General features: G+C 40.2%; 1 protein-coding gene across 1 annotated transcript; it reads left to right on the top strand.

The window, feature by feature from the left end:
• Nucleotides 1–1,353: 1,353 nt before the first annotated feature.
• On the top strand, nucleotides 1,354–18,570 carry med24 (mediator complex subunit 24). Its single transcript, XM_028028392.1, has 26 exons — nucleotides 1,354–1,463; nucleotides 1,945–2,098; nucleotides 2,181–2,263; nucleotides 2,341–2,379; nucleotides 2,464–2,537; nucleotides 3,480–3,703; nucleotides 4,044–4,155; nucleotides 4,245–4,395; nucleotides 5,030–5,143; nucleotides 5,597–5,650; nucleotides 5,895–5,977; nucleotides 6,088–6,174; nucleotides 7,063–7,174; nucleotides 7,321–7,463; nucleotides 7,611–7,648; nucleotides 7,738–7,820; nucleotides 9,733–9,911; nucleotides 10,029–10,128; nucleotides 10,446–10,621; nucleotides 10,727–10,991; nucleotides 12,281–12,462; nucleotides 12,544–12,637; nucleotides 12,746–12,845; nucleotides 14,256–14,336; nucleotides 16,699–16,847; nucleotides 18,213–18,570. Exons 2-26 carry the CDS (start codon nucleotides 1,969–1,971, stop codon nucleotides 18,327–18,329), a joined length of 2,970 nt encoding a protein of 989 aa, XP_027884193.1. The 5' UTR covers nucleotides 1,354–1,463; nucleotides 1,945–1,968; the 3' UTR covers nucleotides 18,330–18,570.
• The last annotated feature ends 11 nt before the right edge of the window (nucleotides 18,571–18,581 follow it).

The following is an 18,581-nucleotide window of genomic DNA, read 5'->3' as shown; positions in this document are numbered from 1 at the left end:
CAAGTGCCATCATAAACCTCACAAAGGTTTCAAGCTGTGAGAATACTTTTTCGAGGCGGAACATGCGACCAGTAGCTTGGTCAAGAGTGACACCTTGTGTTCAAATGGAGTCATGACTTTTTCCCTCATTGACTCAAATTCCTCCTCAGCCAGTCGTCAGTGAAGGTGCTCACCTGGCAGAATCGTGTATCAATCAATCAATCAATCAAATTTTATTTGTATAGCACATTTCAGCAGCAAGACATTTCAAAGTGCTTTACATCATTACAAACACAGAATCACAATGCAATATAGAATCAATAATCAAAACAAAGCATTAAGTCAAGTTCCATCCATAAATTTGTAATTGATTACATTTCAAATACAATTCTAAACAGGTGGGTTTTTATGGGTGGGTGTAGGTGAAATGTAACGAAAATATTAATATAAAGAAATGGGTTGGAAGTAAAGAACGAGAGTGTCTTTTAATTGATTAAAAGTTATATTGTTTTCTTGCGTACATTTATGCTTTTGTATTTCTTTCTTTAAAATACTCCAATAAGAACTTTTTTCTCTTTATGTATTACAGGAAGATTTAGTGGAAATGTCTGTGAAGCTAAAAATAAGTTGTTTTTTTTTTGTTTGTTTTTTTATGGTCAATTTGCAGGATTATGTGGGGAAAGATCTTGCAATGCAAATGCTTGATTCATCTTTGGGTCAAAAATTTTAACTTTGTAGGGTCGATCCCAATGACCAATTCTTATCTGTTGTACTGCCTTCAACTCCATGATTGTTGTTACCTTCCCCAAACCAAGATGTAGCATGTACAGACACCTGAGAAAAGAGAGACATAGACTCTGGAACAGCGATTCCAAATATTTTATTGATTACTGAATTCATCTTAAATGTAGATTTCGAAAAGCAACTTGAGGTCAGTAAATTCTCACACATGTGGCTCATTTGTAGTAATGTTCACAGCAAATATTTGAGATTACCTGTCACTTCTTATTGAAGAAATTTTGCAATAATTCTGCTCCATAAATTGACAATAGATGTTCGACTCCATGTTTTCTCTCAACTTTACAAAGTATTCAGTCTTCAGATTCACTTCAAAAGCAGGATGCTGCTTATGAAGCCACAATACTCTAATTTACAACACAAAAACCCGCAGATTGTTATTCAAGAATGGTTGACATACCCGGTAATATTCTAATAAAGTCTAGTGCCATGGAAAAATGTTTAGTAGTTTGTAAAACAACATCCCAAGCTTCAGATGGGACCAGCAGGCGGCGGTCACGCGCAATGTCCACTTCTATTCTAATACAAAGCCAGGAAGAAGAAAAACAATGCGGAAGATGTCAGAAAACCAACGAATAAGGGCCTACGTCTTTAAAAACCCTAGGTGACGTCACTTGATTGAACGCGTTGATTCTCTGGATGTATAAACAAAACCCGGTCACGCTTTAAGAAAGTCATAAGGCAAGGTAAGCGTTACATTAGGGGAGAGATATTTTCCCCGTACTTGAAGCAGCTGTATGTTTTACACTACGTAATATATATTTCTATATATTTTTAAAACTTAATTCACAAACTGGTGAATGCCATCTCTAGCTAACGGCTAAGATGCTAACATGTAGCCTATAATGCAGGGGTGGGCAACTCCAGGCCTCGAGGGCCGGTCTCCTGCAAATTTTAGATGTGTCTCTACTTCAACACACCTGAGTCAAATAATGAGGTCATTAGCAGGACTCTGGAGAACCTGACTGTTCTTAGGAGGTGATTCAGCTGTTGGATTCAAGTGTGTTGGATCAGGGAGACATCTAAGAGTTGCAGGACACCGGCCCTCGAGGACCAGGATTGCCCACCCCTGCTATAATGTAAATGGTTTGCGAAAGCCTGCAGTGGTTTTTTACAGTGAGTACTTTATAAGAAGCGGAGTTTTAATTTGTGGTTTTGTTATTCCAGGAGTGTGCGTTCATTCCCACCAGGATGAAGGTGGTGAATTTAAAGCAAGCCATTCTGCAGGCTTGGAAAGAGCGCTGGAGTGACTACCAATGGGCAGTCAACATTAAGAAAAACTTTCCAAAGGGAGCAACATGGGACTACCTTAACTTCGCAGGTTCTTTAAGCATACTTTACGTTGCATTGAGTCCGTTTATAGGCGTTTCCTCTTAATGTTTTCCCCTCTGTGTGTGTTTCAGAGGCTCTGATGGAGCAGGCGATGATTGGTCCATCTCCCAACCCACTCATTTTGTCTTACCTTAAATATGCCATAAGTTCACAGGTACGGCAAGAGCAGTCATAAAAACAGAGTACTAATCAGTGTTTTGCTCATTCTAAATATCTCCCTGTTTGTGTTAGATGGTGTCTTATTCCAGCGTTCTCACTGCCATCAGCAAGGTAAACGGCGGGCTGATAAATGTTACTGCAGCATCACGTTTACTGGAGGATTTTCACAGTTTTCTCAACCAACATGTCTTCCAGTTCGACGGCTTTTCCCGGGAGCTGTGTGTCAAATCGTTGTTGGAGATAATGGACATGTTCTGCCATCGTCTCAAGTATGTGCACAACTAACGTCAGGTTAATGCTACCACGTATAAAACAGAACTGCACAGTTTAATGTCTCCAATCAGTACAGCAACACCACAACAGACTGCTTGAGTTTGATATTTGGTAGAATATGAAGTGTATTTACTCACTGCGGTTGTAAATGCAGCCACTTAATGCTCAAACATCATTTGAATTTAAGAGTGACTTAATTTCCCTTTGGGATCAATGCGATATTTTTGATCTGAATTGAATTGAAAGCAGGTGCAGCAGCACAGATTTCTGAACATCAGAGATGGTGATGGGGGAATTATGAGGACAGATAAGAAAAAGATGAGAGGAAAATATGCATCCATACATTTGTGCAACATGGAGCAACTTTTAAATCCCACCAATTCAAAGTAGGACTTTGAATTTGATCACAAATTCAAAGTCCATGTGTCAGAGCATCCCTCCTCCACTCAACTCCTTCAGACTAGCCAGCAGCAATTAGCAAACACCTGGTGGAACTGCACATCATCTGAGCTCATTATGCAAGCTACTTCTTAGTGCAATACTGGTTAAAAGAAAAGTTGCTAGAGGGTTAATAGAGGAGCCATGTTGTGATGACTTTGTGAAGGCAGACTTTCAGAAAGAGCAGGAGTATCTTAAAGAGACAGAGGTCCAATTTCAAGGTGTTGAATTACAAAGTAAAATTTCTTAAGTCACCTTTGATATATCCATCACTTTTATAAGAAGGTTGTTTTCACTGAATTTCCAAAGGTAGTATTACATGTTTTCCAGGCACATAATACATATGTGCCTTGAAGTTAACATAGTTATTTGATTGTGCTACAAAATTGCACTATTTGCCTGGAAAACACATAATGCTGCCTCTTTAAATGCAGTGAACACAACCTTCTTGAGTAGCTTTACTGATAATCCAGCTGGTTTTCTGCATACCGTTCGTTCAGCTGCCACGGGAAGGCCGAGGAGTGCATCGGGCTGTGTCGGGCCCTGCTGGGAGTGGTGGTGTGGCTGCTGCAGGGCTGTGCGTTTTACTGTGACCAGCTGAGAGAGCTGGGGCCGTCGGCCAGCACCGAGGCCATCCTGAGAGCCTGCCAGGAGCGACTGCACGGCCTGATAAGCAGCACCAAGAACAAAGCTCTGGTCCACATCGCCCGGCTGGAAGACCCAGGTACCGCTAACCGCTAGCTGCATGACGACACCTACACCAAAGTGTATGGCTGATATATGTTTTGGAGTTAATAGTTTCATAGCAAAGGGTGCTGAATAGGAGATCATTATTATTATTGTATGAAAACTGTGTATATTTTTCATACAGTTTTGGCTTAGTTATTGCTCTCAGAATGTTCTTTCAAAAATTGGCCCTTTTTTTTGAGTCTGTGTACTCCAGTTAATGATTAATCGATACATACAGTATAATCGATTCCTTCTGATTAATTGCCCCAGCCTTACTTTGAGGTACTCTGATCACCATGTGAGATCTCCTTGTGTGTTTCTGCTGCCCCCTGCAGGTTCCTGGGGTAATGTTGAGGAAACGATGATTGCGGTGACAGACGGCCTCTGTAATGTTCCTAACGGGACACTGAGGACTTCCATAGAGGAAACGCTGGCTTTGGTGAAAAGGTGAGGGCTCCTGGATGAATTTGGTGTGGCTAAAGCGGGAATCTCAGTCCAACCTGATGATCTCTCTCTCTCTCTCTCTCATTCCTCAGTATTCCCCTGATGCTCTCTGCGCAGAGTGAGCCTCCACCTCACGCCTCCTTCCCATCTGTCCACGCCTTCATCATGCTGGAGGGCACCATGAACCTGACGGGGGAGACGCAGCCTCTGGTGGAGCAGCTGATGATGATTAAAAGGATGCAGGTGAATATGATGTGTGGAAGAAATCCTGCAACCAAATCTGCACACATGAAACTCTCGATAGTTTGAAATATTGTAAAGTTTCGCCTTTTAACTCAAAGCCTGACTTCCATCCATGTGCTTTAAGTCCAGCCTTCTAAGTTTTAGTTTGTATTGTTCTAATTATCATTTCAAACTAGAGATGCACCAATCTGCTTAGATTGGTGCTTAGATTATTAAAGAAAAATTTCCATATTTCTTTAATATTTAAGCTGGAAATGGTGCAAGATGCTGATTTTAAATACGTCAAACGAACAGGGAAATAGAACATTTCTGTGTTTGATTGCAGACCTCAGATCAATAAAGAGGAAACTGTTTGTTTGGTGGTGCATTTGCCAATGTCTGAGTCATCATAAACATTTGCTCAAAAATGACACGTTACACATCCAGGGTTAAGTAATTATTAGAGGGATTTCCCTGATCTGGTAATATTCAGGCTTAATGATAAATTTCAAGAGGTGAGAAGTTATGTTTGTAGTGTTTGGAAAAACAGTATTTATATCTCACACGTTTGTTGCAATTGAATGGAGAAATGTTAAACCACAGAGCATTAGTTGTATCATTTATCTTGTTTATTGATTTGAATTGTTTTCTTCAGAGAATTCCTGGTCCTCTGTTCGTCCTGGAGATCTGGAAGGCTTGTTTCACTGGCCTCATCGAGTCACCAGAGGGCACCGAAGAGCTGAAATGGACCGCCTTCACTTTCCTCAAAGTAAAACTCCTTTATGAACGTTGTTTCTTTTACTACATGCTCTTCTTCAGTCATATGCAACGGCGTATTTGGGGCATTCCAGATAGAAAAAAAAAGCTAATTTACAGCACAAAAAAATTTGAGATTAATCTCAGATATTTTCTAGAAAAAAGTTGGAAATTTGCTTTTTTATTTTTATTAGATTTTATTTTTTATAAAATTTCTGAGATTAATCTCAAAATTTCCAAGTGTTGTGGCGTAAATTTACTCCTCCCTTTTTTTCTATCTGCAATGGTCCTAATACGTCGTCATAGTCTTGACTGTGTTAAGCTATCACATATTCTTTAGGAGTATTTCACACTTTCGGAAAATTAATGTTCACTAATTCAGCTTTTTTCAACTTAATGAATCCAACATTATGACTTCACTGCAAAAAAACAGCCACAACAATCTTATTTCTTTGTCTTTTCTTAGATTCCTCAAGTTTTGCTCAGACTGAAGAAATATCCGCAAGGAGACAAGGGACAGGTCAAAGATTCACTCTTATCTTCAAAACAAATTGGTCATACATTAATGGACATTAATGGATATTTATTCTATTGGTTTTGTTCAGATGAACCTGTAAAGATTTCAGGCACCTGTCTACACATCTTATGTTTGTCTGTTGTTTTTTTTTGTTCTTTGGATGGACTGTACTAAAACAAATTTCGTTGTGCTTCTGTGTGATGACAGAAAAGGCTGATTCTGGTTCTGAAATCTCTTTTATTTTCAGGATTTTACAGAGGAGGTAAACATTGCATTTCAGTACCTCCTGAAACTGACGCCGCTGCTGGACAAGGCCGACCAGAGATGCAAGTAAGTCCTCAAAAATCATCACCATTGTTCCGTTGTTTTCTTTCCGTCTAAACCCGGAAAGCCCGCCTCAGATCCTGGAATCCGTTTTAACCTCGCCGCTGTGCTTGAAGTTGCGACTGCCTCGGCATGCTGCTGCAGGAGTGCAACAAGCTGGGCCTGCTGTCGGATTCCAACACCGAAGTCCTCACGTCCAAACGGTACGGCTCCGTTTCTGGAAATACTCACAACACCGAAACCGCTCCACGTTTTGTCACCTTGCAGCCACAACCCTCAGTTGATTTTATGTGATACAGCAACAGAACTGTAGTGTTAGTGTTTGGGGAAGGAAAGTGATGCACAATGATTAAAGTCATTAAGCCTGAATGCACTCAGCTTCTATTCACACCAAATCTGGAACAAGCTTCCAGAAAACTGCAAAACGTCTGAAACCCTGACTTCCTTCAAACCGAGACTTTAAGTCCCATCAAAATGGGAACCATAATAAATGGAACATTGACCAACATATTTGATGCAGGATCATTTTAACAGTGGCACTTGACAAAATGTAATGTCTGTTATTGGTTTTCACAACCTTCTGATGTGTTTACGATGTTTTTCACAATGTAAAACAATTTCAACTGCCTTGTCACTAAAATGTGCTTTACAAATAAGTGCAATTGATTAAAAAGAAAAATTAGAAAAGTGTACCTACATTCGTATTGAGCCATGAAATGTTTTCCGCTGGACACCTGCATTTATAATGAGATTAAACTTATTTGGACTCCGTTCTGAAGGCTGCACAGGATTTTTATTTCGGGATATTGCTGCTAACGGGGTTGTATGTGAAAATGAACGCTATACCTTTGAGATTTTTCTTTTGAGGGAAAAACAAAATCATTTTCCTTCCACTTCAGCTATTCACTACTTTCTCTTGGTCAAGCACACAAAAGCCCCCATTTCAAATGACATCCGTACTTTAACCTTCTGCACAGACTTTGTTGCGTGTTGAATTGATTTCTGCTGAGCTCGGTGTAAGATGGTGGAAGAAATGTAAAAACCCACATCTCTCCTCTTCCTCCTCTCCTCATCTTGTTTATTTTATTCAGGAACGAAGACAGGGAGTTTGCCCCACGGCTAAAAACAGCAGAAAACGCAAACATCCAGCCAAACCCGGGCCTCATCCTGAGAGCTGAACCAACTGTTACAAATATTCTCAAGGTAAACCACCAGGATGTCGCATGGATTGCAGTGTAGTGTAGGAAATTGAAGCAGCCATGTTAGACTGACAGTACGTCGCATCAGTAATGTTGATTCTTATCATGTTGGTGGCCAATTTAACGTTTTCTTTACTCCGTGTTCATTAGACAGTGGATGCGGACCACTCAAAATCCCCTGAGGGCCTCCTGGGGGTTCTGGGTCACATGCTGTCTGGGAAGAGTCTGGATCTGCTCCTGGCAGCAGCAGCAGCCACCGGCAAACTCAAATCCTTCGCCCGGAAATTTATTAAGTGAGTATATCCACACTGCCTTGTCCGTGACATCCAGAACGTTTATTTCACCAGTGTTTTGTTTAGTTTTTGGAGGTTTTTTCCCTCGGCTGAACATTTTTAATGATGTTTAAAACAAAACGTAAAATGTTTCCCTTCTTCTTCCAGGCTCAACGAGTTTCCAAAGCACATCAGCGGCGAAGGATGTGAGTTCATTTATGAGAGTCATGTTCCAGTGGGTGATTAAAAAAAAACTGATGCTAACACTGTGGGCGTCTTCTGTTCTGTCCTTCAGCGAAGTCTGCGTCTGTACGCGCCCAGCTCTTTGACATTTCCTTCCTCATGCTCTGTCATGTTGTGCAGACGTACGGTTCAGAGGTAAGCTCACGAGATCCAGGAGACATTTTGGCCTTTTTCTTTTTATATATATCCAAGTCATTTTTTTTTTCTGTGATGAATGACTGAAGCTGAGGTTTGCCAGAACATAACTGTTTTAAGACGTTAGAATAATAAAGGAATTTACTTGAATCTGGCTAAGTTTATTAAATTTTACAAAAAACCAATACAATTGTTTCAAATGGAACAGGAAAAGTCCCTTTGAGAACTATTTGAAATAACATTTGTGTTCAGACATTTATCTTAGCAAGGAGTAAAAATGTTTCATTTTTGGAATACAGTGAACCCTCGTGTTTCGCGGGGGTTACATTCCAAAAAGAACCTGTGATAGGCGAAATCCGCGAAGCAGTAACCTTTATTTTTATACAATGAAATACTCCATAATACATTGAAACCAAAGAACAAAACCTTTTTACAGGCCCAAACATTTGTGTAACAAATAAAATGTACTGTATAAACCTTTTTTTTTTTTTTTTATAAATAACTACTGTACTGTAAAATAATAATTTTAATACAAATTCAAGGCGGATTTCCGTGCCCGAATTGCGAAGATCAGCACCCCCCCACCGCGACATGAATTATTGGATTAGAACGGGAGAAAATAAAAAAATGATTATGGAAAAAAAAAAAAAAAGTACAGCAGGACAAATAGTGACTCACGTGTATTTCGCTGCTCTTCTGACTGAGCCGCTGCATCCTGACTCCGCTCTGTAGCGTTTTTTCTTTTCTTCTAAAGCCCGTGGTGCAGGTGTGTTTTTTCGAGAGAACAACATAGTTATCGGTAGTTGTTGTCGCTCTTTTTTCTTCTGGGCAAAAAAATTCTTATAAACCGACATGCCACCATCAATTACGTTAAATTTGGCAAGCTGTTTTACGTACGTGTACATATTAAACCGCAACGTTGTTGACACACAGGTAGAGAAGAAGCTGAGAGACTGTTTAGCCAATGAGAATGCAGAACACGATGCAACTCTGTGAAGCAGCAAGACTGTGAATGTACATATTTATTTTAAGTTTGTCCACCAGATGGCACTACTTTCACTCAGAAAGCATTCAACAAAAATTTCAACTTTTTGTTGAGAGCATGACACCACTAGTGATGTTAGGTAGCAAATTTTAGCCATTTATTTGACAAAACAGCAAAGCTCCTTGTGGAAGGGCAAAATGAAAATATAAAGCCCCACGTCTCTGCTGGGCTTTCTGACTATATGAAAGAAGAGTGGGCAGAAGCGGTGGATTAGCAGTTCATGTGAACAACATATGTTGTAATCCAAGACATGCTACTGTGAACTGTCATCATTAAGTCTCTGTCCATATTACAAAGCGTTCACCTGTGTTATTTTCGCAACTATTTACATCCCACCATCGGCCATTGCACAATCTTTTGTGCATCATAATGCATGTGATGTCCTCATTTCCATTGTTGCTAAGCTACAGATGGGTTTGCGACAACATTTGGGATTTTAATCATACCTCACCCTCTGCTACATTTCCAACATTTCAACACGTTTGTTAGAAGGTTTACCAGAGAAAACAAAAATGTTGGGTTTGTTTTATGCAAATGTCAAAAGTCATACATCTCCAAAGCAAGGCCTCCTATGGGCAAATCCGATGGCGGTCTCATCTGTCTCTTACCTGAAGGTTACCTGTGGGTTGCCGGTTCGAACCCCTGTTATGCTCATCTCAGACTTTAAAGAACCTCTAGAGTTAAAGTAGCTGCGTTAATTATGTGTTTTACAACAAGGCTACACTATGTCCTCCAAAAAAAAAAAAAGATTAAATGACCTTATTAAATGGCCTAACCACTGTTACTCTTTACTGGTTTCCACGCAGAGTTATTTAATTTCAACAGAGACTTGATAAATTACTGATGTCCATATTTCCCATATTGTAGGTGATCTTGTCCGACCCCAGTCCTTCAGTGGAGACGCCCTTTTTTGAAACATGGCTGCAGACGTGCATGCCTGAGGAGGGCAAGACTCTGAATCCAGACCACCCATGCTTCAGACCCGAGCCGGGTAAAGTGGAGAGCCTGGTGACCCTGCTGAACAACTCCTCAGAAATGAAACTAGTGTACGTTGCATCCGAATGAGTGTTTTTTGTGAGGAATATGTGTTGCGAATGCTCCTAGGTGACATGTGTTTTTTTATTTTTTATTTTTTTTACTATTAATTTGACCTGTTGTAAAAGTCAGGTGAAGTGGCATGAAATCTGCCTCAGCACTCCGGCGGCCATTTTGGAAGTTCTCAACGCGTGGGAGAACGGAGTTCTTTCCGTGGAGGCGGTGCAGGTCAGTCCTCTCCTCACTGTCGTCTTCTTTCTATTTTTATCTTTTGCGTCGCTGGAATGTATTGTTTTGAAATTTCCAAAATGATTGCGGCTCACATTATTTTATTGCTTTATCCTTTTTGACTCATCACGATATTTCACATTAAATGACACTTCCACTCTCGTCACACTCCATGACGTCACATTTTCACCCACTTCTCCTTTCTTTCCTGCTTCATTTAGTGTGGACGGATGTCACTTTGCTCATCTTTTTTTGATGAGCACAATTCTTACCAGTTGTCTTCCTTCCTTCCTTTTTTTTTCTTGCATTGAGAGTAGAAGATCACTGATAACATCAAGGGGAAAGTGTGCAGCATGGCCATTTGTGCGGTGGCGTGGCTGGTGGCGCACGTCCGGATGTTGGGACGGGACGAGAGAGAGAAGCCTCAGACTATGATCCGACAGCTTGTGACTCCCCTGTACGCGGAGAACACGATGCAGTTCTACAACGAACGGTACAAAAGCACACAGCACGTCTCTTCTCACTACTGTTACCCGCAATCGTCCGAGGGTAGACGGCTAAGTCTTGCCTTCTTCATCCTCTCTCAAACTGCGTTTAGCGTGGTCATAATGAGCTCCATCATGGAGCACATGTGCGCCGACGTCTTCCAACAAACGGGCGCCATGCTGCGTTCGCCCATAGAAGGCCAAGAGCCGATCGCGTACCGCAACCTGCTGCCTCCCAAGGAACCCATCCACCATTCCCTCAGCAAGCAGTTCCAGGTGGTGCTGCGCAAAGGCTGGGTGGACAGTCGGGCTCTGCACCTGTTTGAGAGTCTCCTCAGCATGGGAGGGGTCTTCTGGTTTACTAACAATCTCATCAAGGTAACGCGACTGTTGTTACGGTGCCTCCAATCGTCGTCATAACATACATTGTCCTTGCAAGGAGCTGCTTGGGGCAGTATTTTTTAATTTGTTATTCACGCTGCAGGATGTAATTTCCCTTTTGGGATCAATGAAGTAGTTTAGAATTGGATAGATTGTTGCTGTTTAGATAGACTTCTGCAGAATTGTATGCTGTCACCTAAAGTATTATTTGCCAAAATGATGGTGACATCAAGATATGGTTTGAACACAGTCCATGTTATTGCATTGTTCAACATTACAGCGTCTTGTTTCCCTAACATTGTGCAGTCCCATGCAGCTCTGCTTGAATTAGACTGGGGTGAAACTTTTTCAGCCTCTAACAGAGTTGTGTCCAGGATTGTCCTGCATCCTTAAAAAGTCTTAATTTCATGTGTCTGAAATCAAGGCCTTAAAATGTTTTAAATTCATTTAAAAAATGTAAGTTGGCCTTAAATACATTAATCACAGGTCTTTAATTTTGTCATGGCAACACTATTTAGTCTTGCATATTCTCATATACATGTATGTAGTTTTTTTTTGTTTTTGTCTTGGGACTTTACTGTCAGACAAAAGTTTTGAGCTAAAAAGCTAACTAGCTAGCTTTTTTTTGCCTCTCTCATAGGTAACTGTTATTTTATCGCAATTTGGCTGGACGGCCTTCATTTTTGCCACTTCTGTTGCCAACCCATTTGAGGATAGGTGCAAACATTTAAGCTAGGCACTGCGGATCTTTAGGCTGTACAGATTCATATGCAGTGTGAGAAGTACAAAGCCGCTGCCAAGAGACGCAAACAGAAGTTTCACAGTTTTTCTTATGCTTGTAATGCAACAGGATCCCCCAAACATCCCTTGTATTTCTAGTTTTTTCAGTTCTAAATTGCATTCAAAATGGCATTAAAAAGTCTTAAATTTGATAGAAAAGCTGTTTTTCACTGAAATTGAACTACACACAGATTTCTCTAACTACAAGTCTGTAGCTAGTTAGGGGTGTTTAGGTGTGTGAGAGTAAAAGGGTCTAGATAAAAGTCTAGGACATACTTTTTTTTTGTAAAAAAAAAACCAATCAAAGACAAACAACCCATCATTTTCTTTCCACTTCACGTTTGGCGTTTCTGCTCGTTAGTGTTTTACTGTGACGTAAGGTCACAGTAAAACAGCTTTGGAGCTGGTGGCGTCTCCATTGTTAGTCCTGATCTTATACATGCTGGATTTCTTTACCCACTGCTGACCGATTGTGAATCATAACTGCTCCCGGGGTCTTGTTTCAGGAACTGCTGAAGGAAACCCGGCAGGAGTGGGCCACCCGGGTCGTAGAGTTGCTGTACAGCATCTTCTGCCTGGACATGCAGCAGATCACGCTGACTCTGCTGGGAACCATCCTGCCCAACCTCCTGACCGACTCTGCTCACTGGCACAGCCTGGCCGACCCTCCCGGAAAGGCCTTGGCCAAGTAAGACGGGATTTATGATTGGTGCTCTTTGTGACGGAGGTTACGCTATTTCTTGAAACTGTTCTTGACCTTTAACCCCAGGCTGTCAGTGTGGTGTGCTCTCAGCTCTTACTCCTCGCACCACAAAGGCCCCTTCTCAGCTCGTCAGCGGAAAAGGCAGAGAGAAGATATCGAGGTAAAACATCCAGTCAGGTCTCACACAAGCTACCATTGTTATCTCCTTCTTTCTTTTTTTTTTCCTAACACAGATCTGGTTCTATTTGTGTTATTTTTGGAAACACAGGACTACAACAGTCTCTTCCCATTGGACGACACTCAGCCGTCTAAACTCATGCGGCTCCTCAGCTCCAACGAGGACGAGCCCGTCGCTCTCTCCAGTCCAGGTCCGGTTACTAACCCGAACGTTTGAGTTTGACTTTCTAAGATCAGGCTAGCAACAGCTTTCATCCTGCGAGCTCTGTTCAAAACCCAAAACAGATGAGCTTTGCCAAAGCTTTGGCTCTGGCAAACAGCCCGTCTCTCTAGACAATGACTCCCCCGTCGGCAAACTCTGTACTAGGCTGTCTCTTGGGAAGTTTTTTTTTTTTTTTTTTTTTTAAAAGACCTGCGTTACGCAACAGTAGTGAGATTTTAACAGAGAGCTAAAGCGGCACTGTGTTGTACCCACTTATTCCCAGCCACATAACTGTTTTAATGAGCTTTTAGACTTTGAGCTTTCGGGAATGAACTTTTTCTTTTTTTCCTTTTGAGTTGCAGCTACTGAGAAATTCCCAGACAAGCCGTTGCATGACTGTGGACAAGAAATGCACAACGTCTCTTGCAGTGTTTTCAAAAACCGGGGTTTCATTTCCTGACCGATGTCAAGAGCTCATTTAGAAACTTTTGAGTATTGGAAGAAAAAAAAAACAACAAACAAGCATCACGTGAGGATGATGGGTTTGTTTAATGCCTTGTTTGTATTCAGTTGTTTCTGTTTTTCCAAGCCAGAAAAAGATCCCAAACATCAGCAGCCTTCCCAAAACCCCCATCTAACGGGCTTTAGAACCCCTTAGATGAGAAATGTTGCTCACAATTCACCCAATAAGCACAGAAAAGTGCATAAAAGTTTGACCCAACAAACTCAAATGTTCCTAAATCAACAAGTTGTGCCAGAATGAGCCCCATCAGTGGAGTCTTCAGCACATTAGGAGCCAATAGCACATTAGGAAACCATTAACATCCAGCGTTTACTATGTACTTTGGTAGGTGCGGGTTAAATGTTCTCATTCTTATCGTCAAGGTGACTGGTGGACATGTTTCTTCCTGTTGGACAGTTTGGATCCGGGGGCCTGTGATGAGGCTTGTTGTTCTGCTGCGTGTTGCTGGTTGACAGTGAAGGCGGCGTGTCGGTTGACCTGAACTGGTGTTTTTGATTCGGGTTGGAAGTGTTTGGTTTCATGTTGGCTGGTGTGGTTTTGCAACGTTAAAACGTCTCTAGCTGCGTTTCCTTTAACCATTAAATGATGCATATTGAAATTCTGAAAATTAATTTGCCGAATTGAAACATGCCAACTTAAAAAAACCCAACAACTTCTGTTTGTTCGATAGGTTTTTGCAGCAGTAGAAGCGAAAGTGGAACTCTTGAATCTTCAGTAAAAAAAATAATCTTGTGTAAATAACCCCAACCATCGTGGCTTCCCTCTTTTTTTAAAAACTGTTTCTGGAGCTTGTGCTTTTTCCTGGAGGCACTATAAATAAATAAAAAAGCTTGTGACTTCATCAGCTGTTTTGTCATCTCTCCTGTTGCCTCACAGGGGACCGGTCCATGAGCAGCTCCCTGTCTCCGTCTCAGCTGCACACCGTCAACATGAGGGACCCTCTCAATAGAGTCCTGGGTGAGCCTGTTCTCCGTCACGTATAAAGAAATAAGAACTAAAATCCTAATATCCTGCATTTATTAGTGGTTCCGAAATGATAATTGTATGATTTAAATGAAATGGAAGAAAATGTGTCTAAAATAAACCAACAAACTGAGCTGACTGAAGCGACGGCCTCGGAGGAAACGCACCACACGTTTCTGTAGAAATGCACCTGTTGCTGTTTTGTTCACATTGACTTCCTATTATAGTAAAAAAAATCAGTTCCCATTTTGAATTTTGATTCCAATTTCTTTATGGGGATAATGAATCAGCATTATTAGTAAGCATTCTGATGTCATCAAGTCGGTTGCCAATACTAGGGGAATGCCAAAGTTCCAAAACTTCCAACATTTTCCATCTTGCCTTGTCAGCTGGCTGAAAGAGGAATGCTGCTGCATTCATCCTTCACTTTCAGAAAGGAAGCAGAAATGTTGGTTGACCAATGAATCGGCTAATATGTGATTTTTAAAAAATTTTTTATTTGTTATACTCCCTGTATTGATCTCTAGAATAGAACAAAATATACTTTATTTAGCCCCAATGGGAAATTGGGGCTCAATTTCCCATTGAAAAACAAGTATATACTTTATACTTTACTCAAAGTAGTATACTTTGAGTAAAGTATATTAGTATATATACTTTAGTAATATACTTCCTCAGCCAAGTGTGTTACTTTGAGTAAAGTATATTACTTTATTGAGTAACATACTTTACTATAAAGTATATTGGGGCTCAATATACTTTATTGAGCTCCAATGGGAAATTGCTTATTTGTGGACAAGCTACTCTATCCAAGGTGTTAAATATTATTAAATACAAATATAACCATATTGCTTATGGTTATATTTGTATTTAATATAAAAAAAATATTATTTGTAAAAAAAAAATAAAATTATAAAACAGATATATACATAAGTGTGATATTTTAAGTAATTTAAGTATTACTAAATATAAAATAAAATTATTGTCTAGTTGACTGGCGGACATGTTTCTTCCCGTCCACAGTGCAGGAATAACGCAACATGATGTTTGTTAAAAAGGAAAACATTTTTCGTGCTTTGTCGGTAATCGTTCACAATCTAAGGTCGTCACATCACCCACAACTATTAATGCATGACTGCTGTTATGAGTATTTAAGATAAGTAGTAGATAGTAGTTTTAAGAGAAGTCACTGCTCGTCTGATTGGAATCAAAACTGTTTACCTTCATTTTTAATTTTTTTTTATTTCTGTGTAACTCTGAATCTGTGGTCGTTTTAGTCAGTTATCACACTTTTTACTGCTGACATTTTTATATCTTAGCATTTTTTTCCACAGAATTTTCTAGAGATAAAGTATTGAATAAAAGTATTTATGCGAATAAAGTCAAGCTACAGTTGAACTGCAACATATCTTACACTGTATCACAGTTAAACACCAAATTACGGCTTTCTAACTGGATCTTCAGTTTATTTTACTATTCAAGATATAAATATGCTTCATATTACAGGATCATCTTTCCTGCTGATATAAGTTACCACTCTATACAACATATGTGTGAAGAGAAGTTCTGATTTATTTTTTTATATGTAGTTAAATAGCCTATTTAGTCATTTTTTGTAACTTTAGTTTAATATAACCTGTTTTCTTTACTTGACTGTTAGTTTAGGTTTTAGGAAAAAACGCATATAGAGAAAAAGGATACAACTCTACCAGCATAATTCTGTTTTATAGAAATTATTAAACATGTGGACTGGTTTAAGACATTTAATTAAGTTCTCGTTTTTAAGTTTCCTATAAACGGTTTCTAATGCAAGATGTTCTGTGACAGATTAGCCTCGGTGCACCGCAATCTGGCAACCCGGCTGAACAGCTGACATGCCTCCACAGAAAACGGTTTCCTCTTATCGAACATCTCAATTGTGGTGAAAAGAAAGCAAAAAAACCCCACTTAGTAATCATTTCCAAACTGAAGATAAGATATGTGGTTGGAAACATGAATATCTTCTGTCATCAGGCCTATTTTGAAAAGGTTTAGTTCACTGTAGAAACACAATTAAAAAAATTTTTAAGTCACTTTATATGATTAGTGTAGATAAAGCAGGGATGTTTGGCTATAAAATGGGGAAAAAACTGGCTGAACGAGTGAGACAGGAAGCTGTTCAACTCTTACATTTAGTTTGTGCAACACGCATTGCATTATAAATGACTGCTACAGTGAGATTGCATTTCCACTTTCATTTGAAGCATTAACCAACTGTTAGATGAAAATGAGTATTGGTTGAAATTGAGATATTTCTGTAGGACCTGTGTGCCAGCTCTGCTAACTGAAAACAAACGTTCTGTTTTCTGCTCCTCAGCCAACCTCTTCCTCCTGTTCTCCTCCATCTTGGGCTCCAAGATGGCGGGGCCTCACACCCAGTTTGTGCAGAGTTTTCTTGAGGAGTGCGTCGAGTGCTTGGAGCAGGGAAGCCGTGGGAGCATTCTGCAGTTCATGCCTTTCACCATGGTGAGTTATGAGCTGGGAGGCGAAAACAACAAGAAAAAAGAAAAAAAACAAAAAAGCGTGGTTGGACAGGAGTCAGTGTTGCATCAGGCTTTACTGAGAAAAGGTTTGGAATCCCTCCCCTTAAATTTAGCGCTTGCGGTAAAAAGCGAGCGCCTTATCAGACAGCATCAAAAGATTACCAGTCAAGGGTGCTGTGAGGTGTTTGCATAAGTTGAATAAAAACCAGTAAGATAGTTTAAGAACGCAAAAATAGACGAGCTTAAGACATTTGCCCTCAAGTCAGTTACAGGTGTATTTACGCGAAAGCTGACTCATTGCTGCTATAATAAAATTGTGCTGACTCATCTTTTTCTGTAAATTTTTTGTCACACTGGTAGCTTGACAGAATCAAGTGAACAATCAGAGAAAAATGTTTCGAGCAGCACAGATGACAGCTGGAGTGATGCAAACGCATCCAGGGTTTTAGAAACACTCAGACCCTTTGAACCCTGTTGCTATGGATGCACCGATAGCAGTTTTCTGGCCAATCACTGAAAAGCCTGACTGTTTTTTTTTTGTTTGTTTTGTTTTTTTGGATCTGAAAAGCAGGAAGTGGACAATAGTGCAGGGCATTCTGGGTAAATACACCTGGCATCAGAGAAATGGCTCGAGGTCTTTTGCTAAAGAGAAATCCTCCAGCCGCTAAAATCTGACGCCACTTCATTTGTGTTTACATTTTGTGAATAAAGGCAGTTGCGCTCACGCCGTTTTTAAAGGTTTTTGGGTTGTTTCCTTCAGTGGTTCTTGCTGCAGCGCCTCCACTGGTGAGGAGGGGAACAGTTTTTACAAGTGTTTTGGTTGATTAGGCACAGCGCAGTGTAAAAGAGAACCACAGCACCTGAAAATGGAGCAAATGTTGCAGTTTTGGTTCCCATTCGAACCACATCTACCAGACTATCAGGTGTAAAAACACCCTTAGACTTAAAGCCCTGAAAATTATTTTTCTTTATTTATCATTGTACAGTTCTGTTGGTGTGTAAGATGCTGCTCCTTGAGTTTTATTTTTTACATACAAAGTTGTAAAATTGTTATGTTCAATTAGGCTTATTGGAATAAGATTTGAATTCTTGTTCTAGATCAATTTATTACAAGAATAAATAACATTTGAGAAAATATTTCAGTCCCTTCTTCTATAGAGAGTTTGCCATTACACTGATCAAATACTTTCTTTAATATAGTAGGTCATGAGTATGATTGGTGCCTGTTGGCTGAACCTCTTTGTGTAAAAGGAAAAAAAACAAAAACAAAACGTAGACGTTGATAGAGCACAAACAGTCTCACCCAGCAGTGTGTGTAAAGTGAGTGTGTGTTTTTGTGTGTGTTCAGGTGTCGGAGCTGGTGAAGCTGCCGGCGCTGGCCAAGCCCAAAGTGGTCCTGGCCATCACTGACCTGAATCTGCCCCTGGGAAGGAGAGTGGCTGCCAAAGCCATCTCGGCTCTCTAAACTCTTCCAGTTTCCAGTTCCTCCAGCCCCGGACTCACCCGCCCGACCAATCTAACATGTTCTGAGAAGCGAAGATGAAGGACGAAGGGTAAAAACAAAACTTAAGCCTGAACGGACCGACTGGAGTATTAGACTTCCCTTTTTTTTTCTTTACACACAGTATCCTTTTGAGCTTTTTTCATACATCTTTGACTTTATAAATAGGTTTTTGAATAAAAAAAATAGTTTGTTTTGCCAGTTATTTACTTCTGT

Source organism: Xiphophorus couchianus, chromosome 9 (genome assembly GCF_001444195.1).
Source record: "Xiphophorus couchianus chromosome 9, X_couchianus-1.0, whole genome shotgun sequence".
NCBI lineage: Eukaryota > Metazoa > Chordata > Actinopteri > Cyprinodontiformes > Poeciliidae > Xiphophorus > Xiphophorus couchianus.
This window is presented reverse-complemented; position numbering and strand designations above follow the sequence as displayed.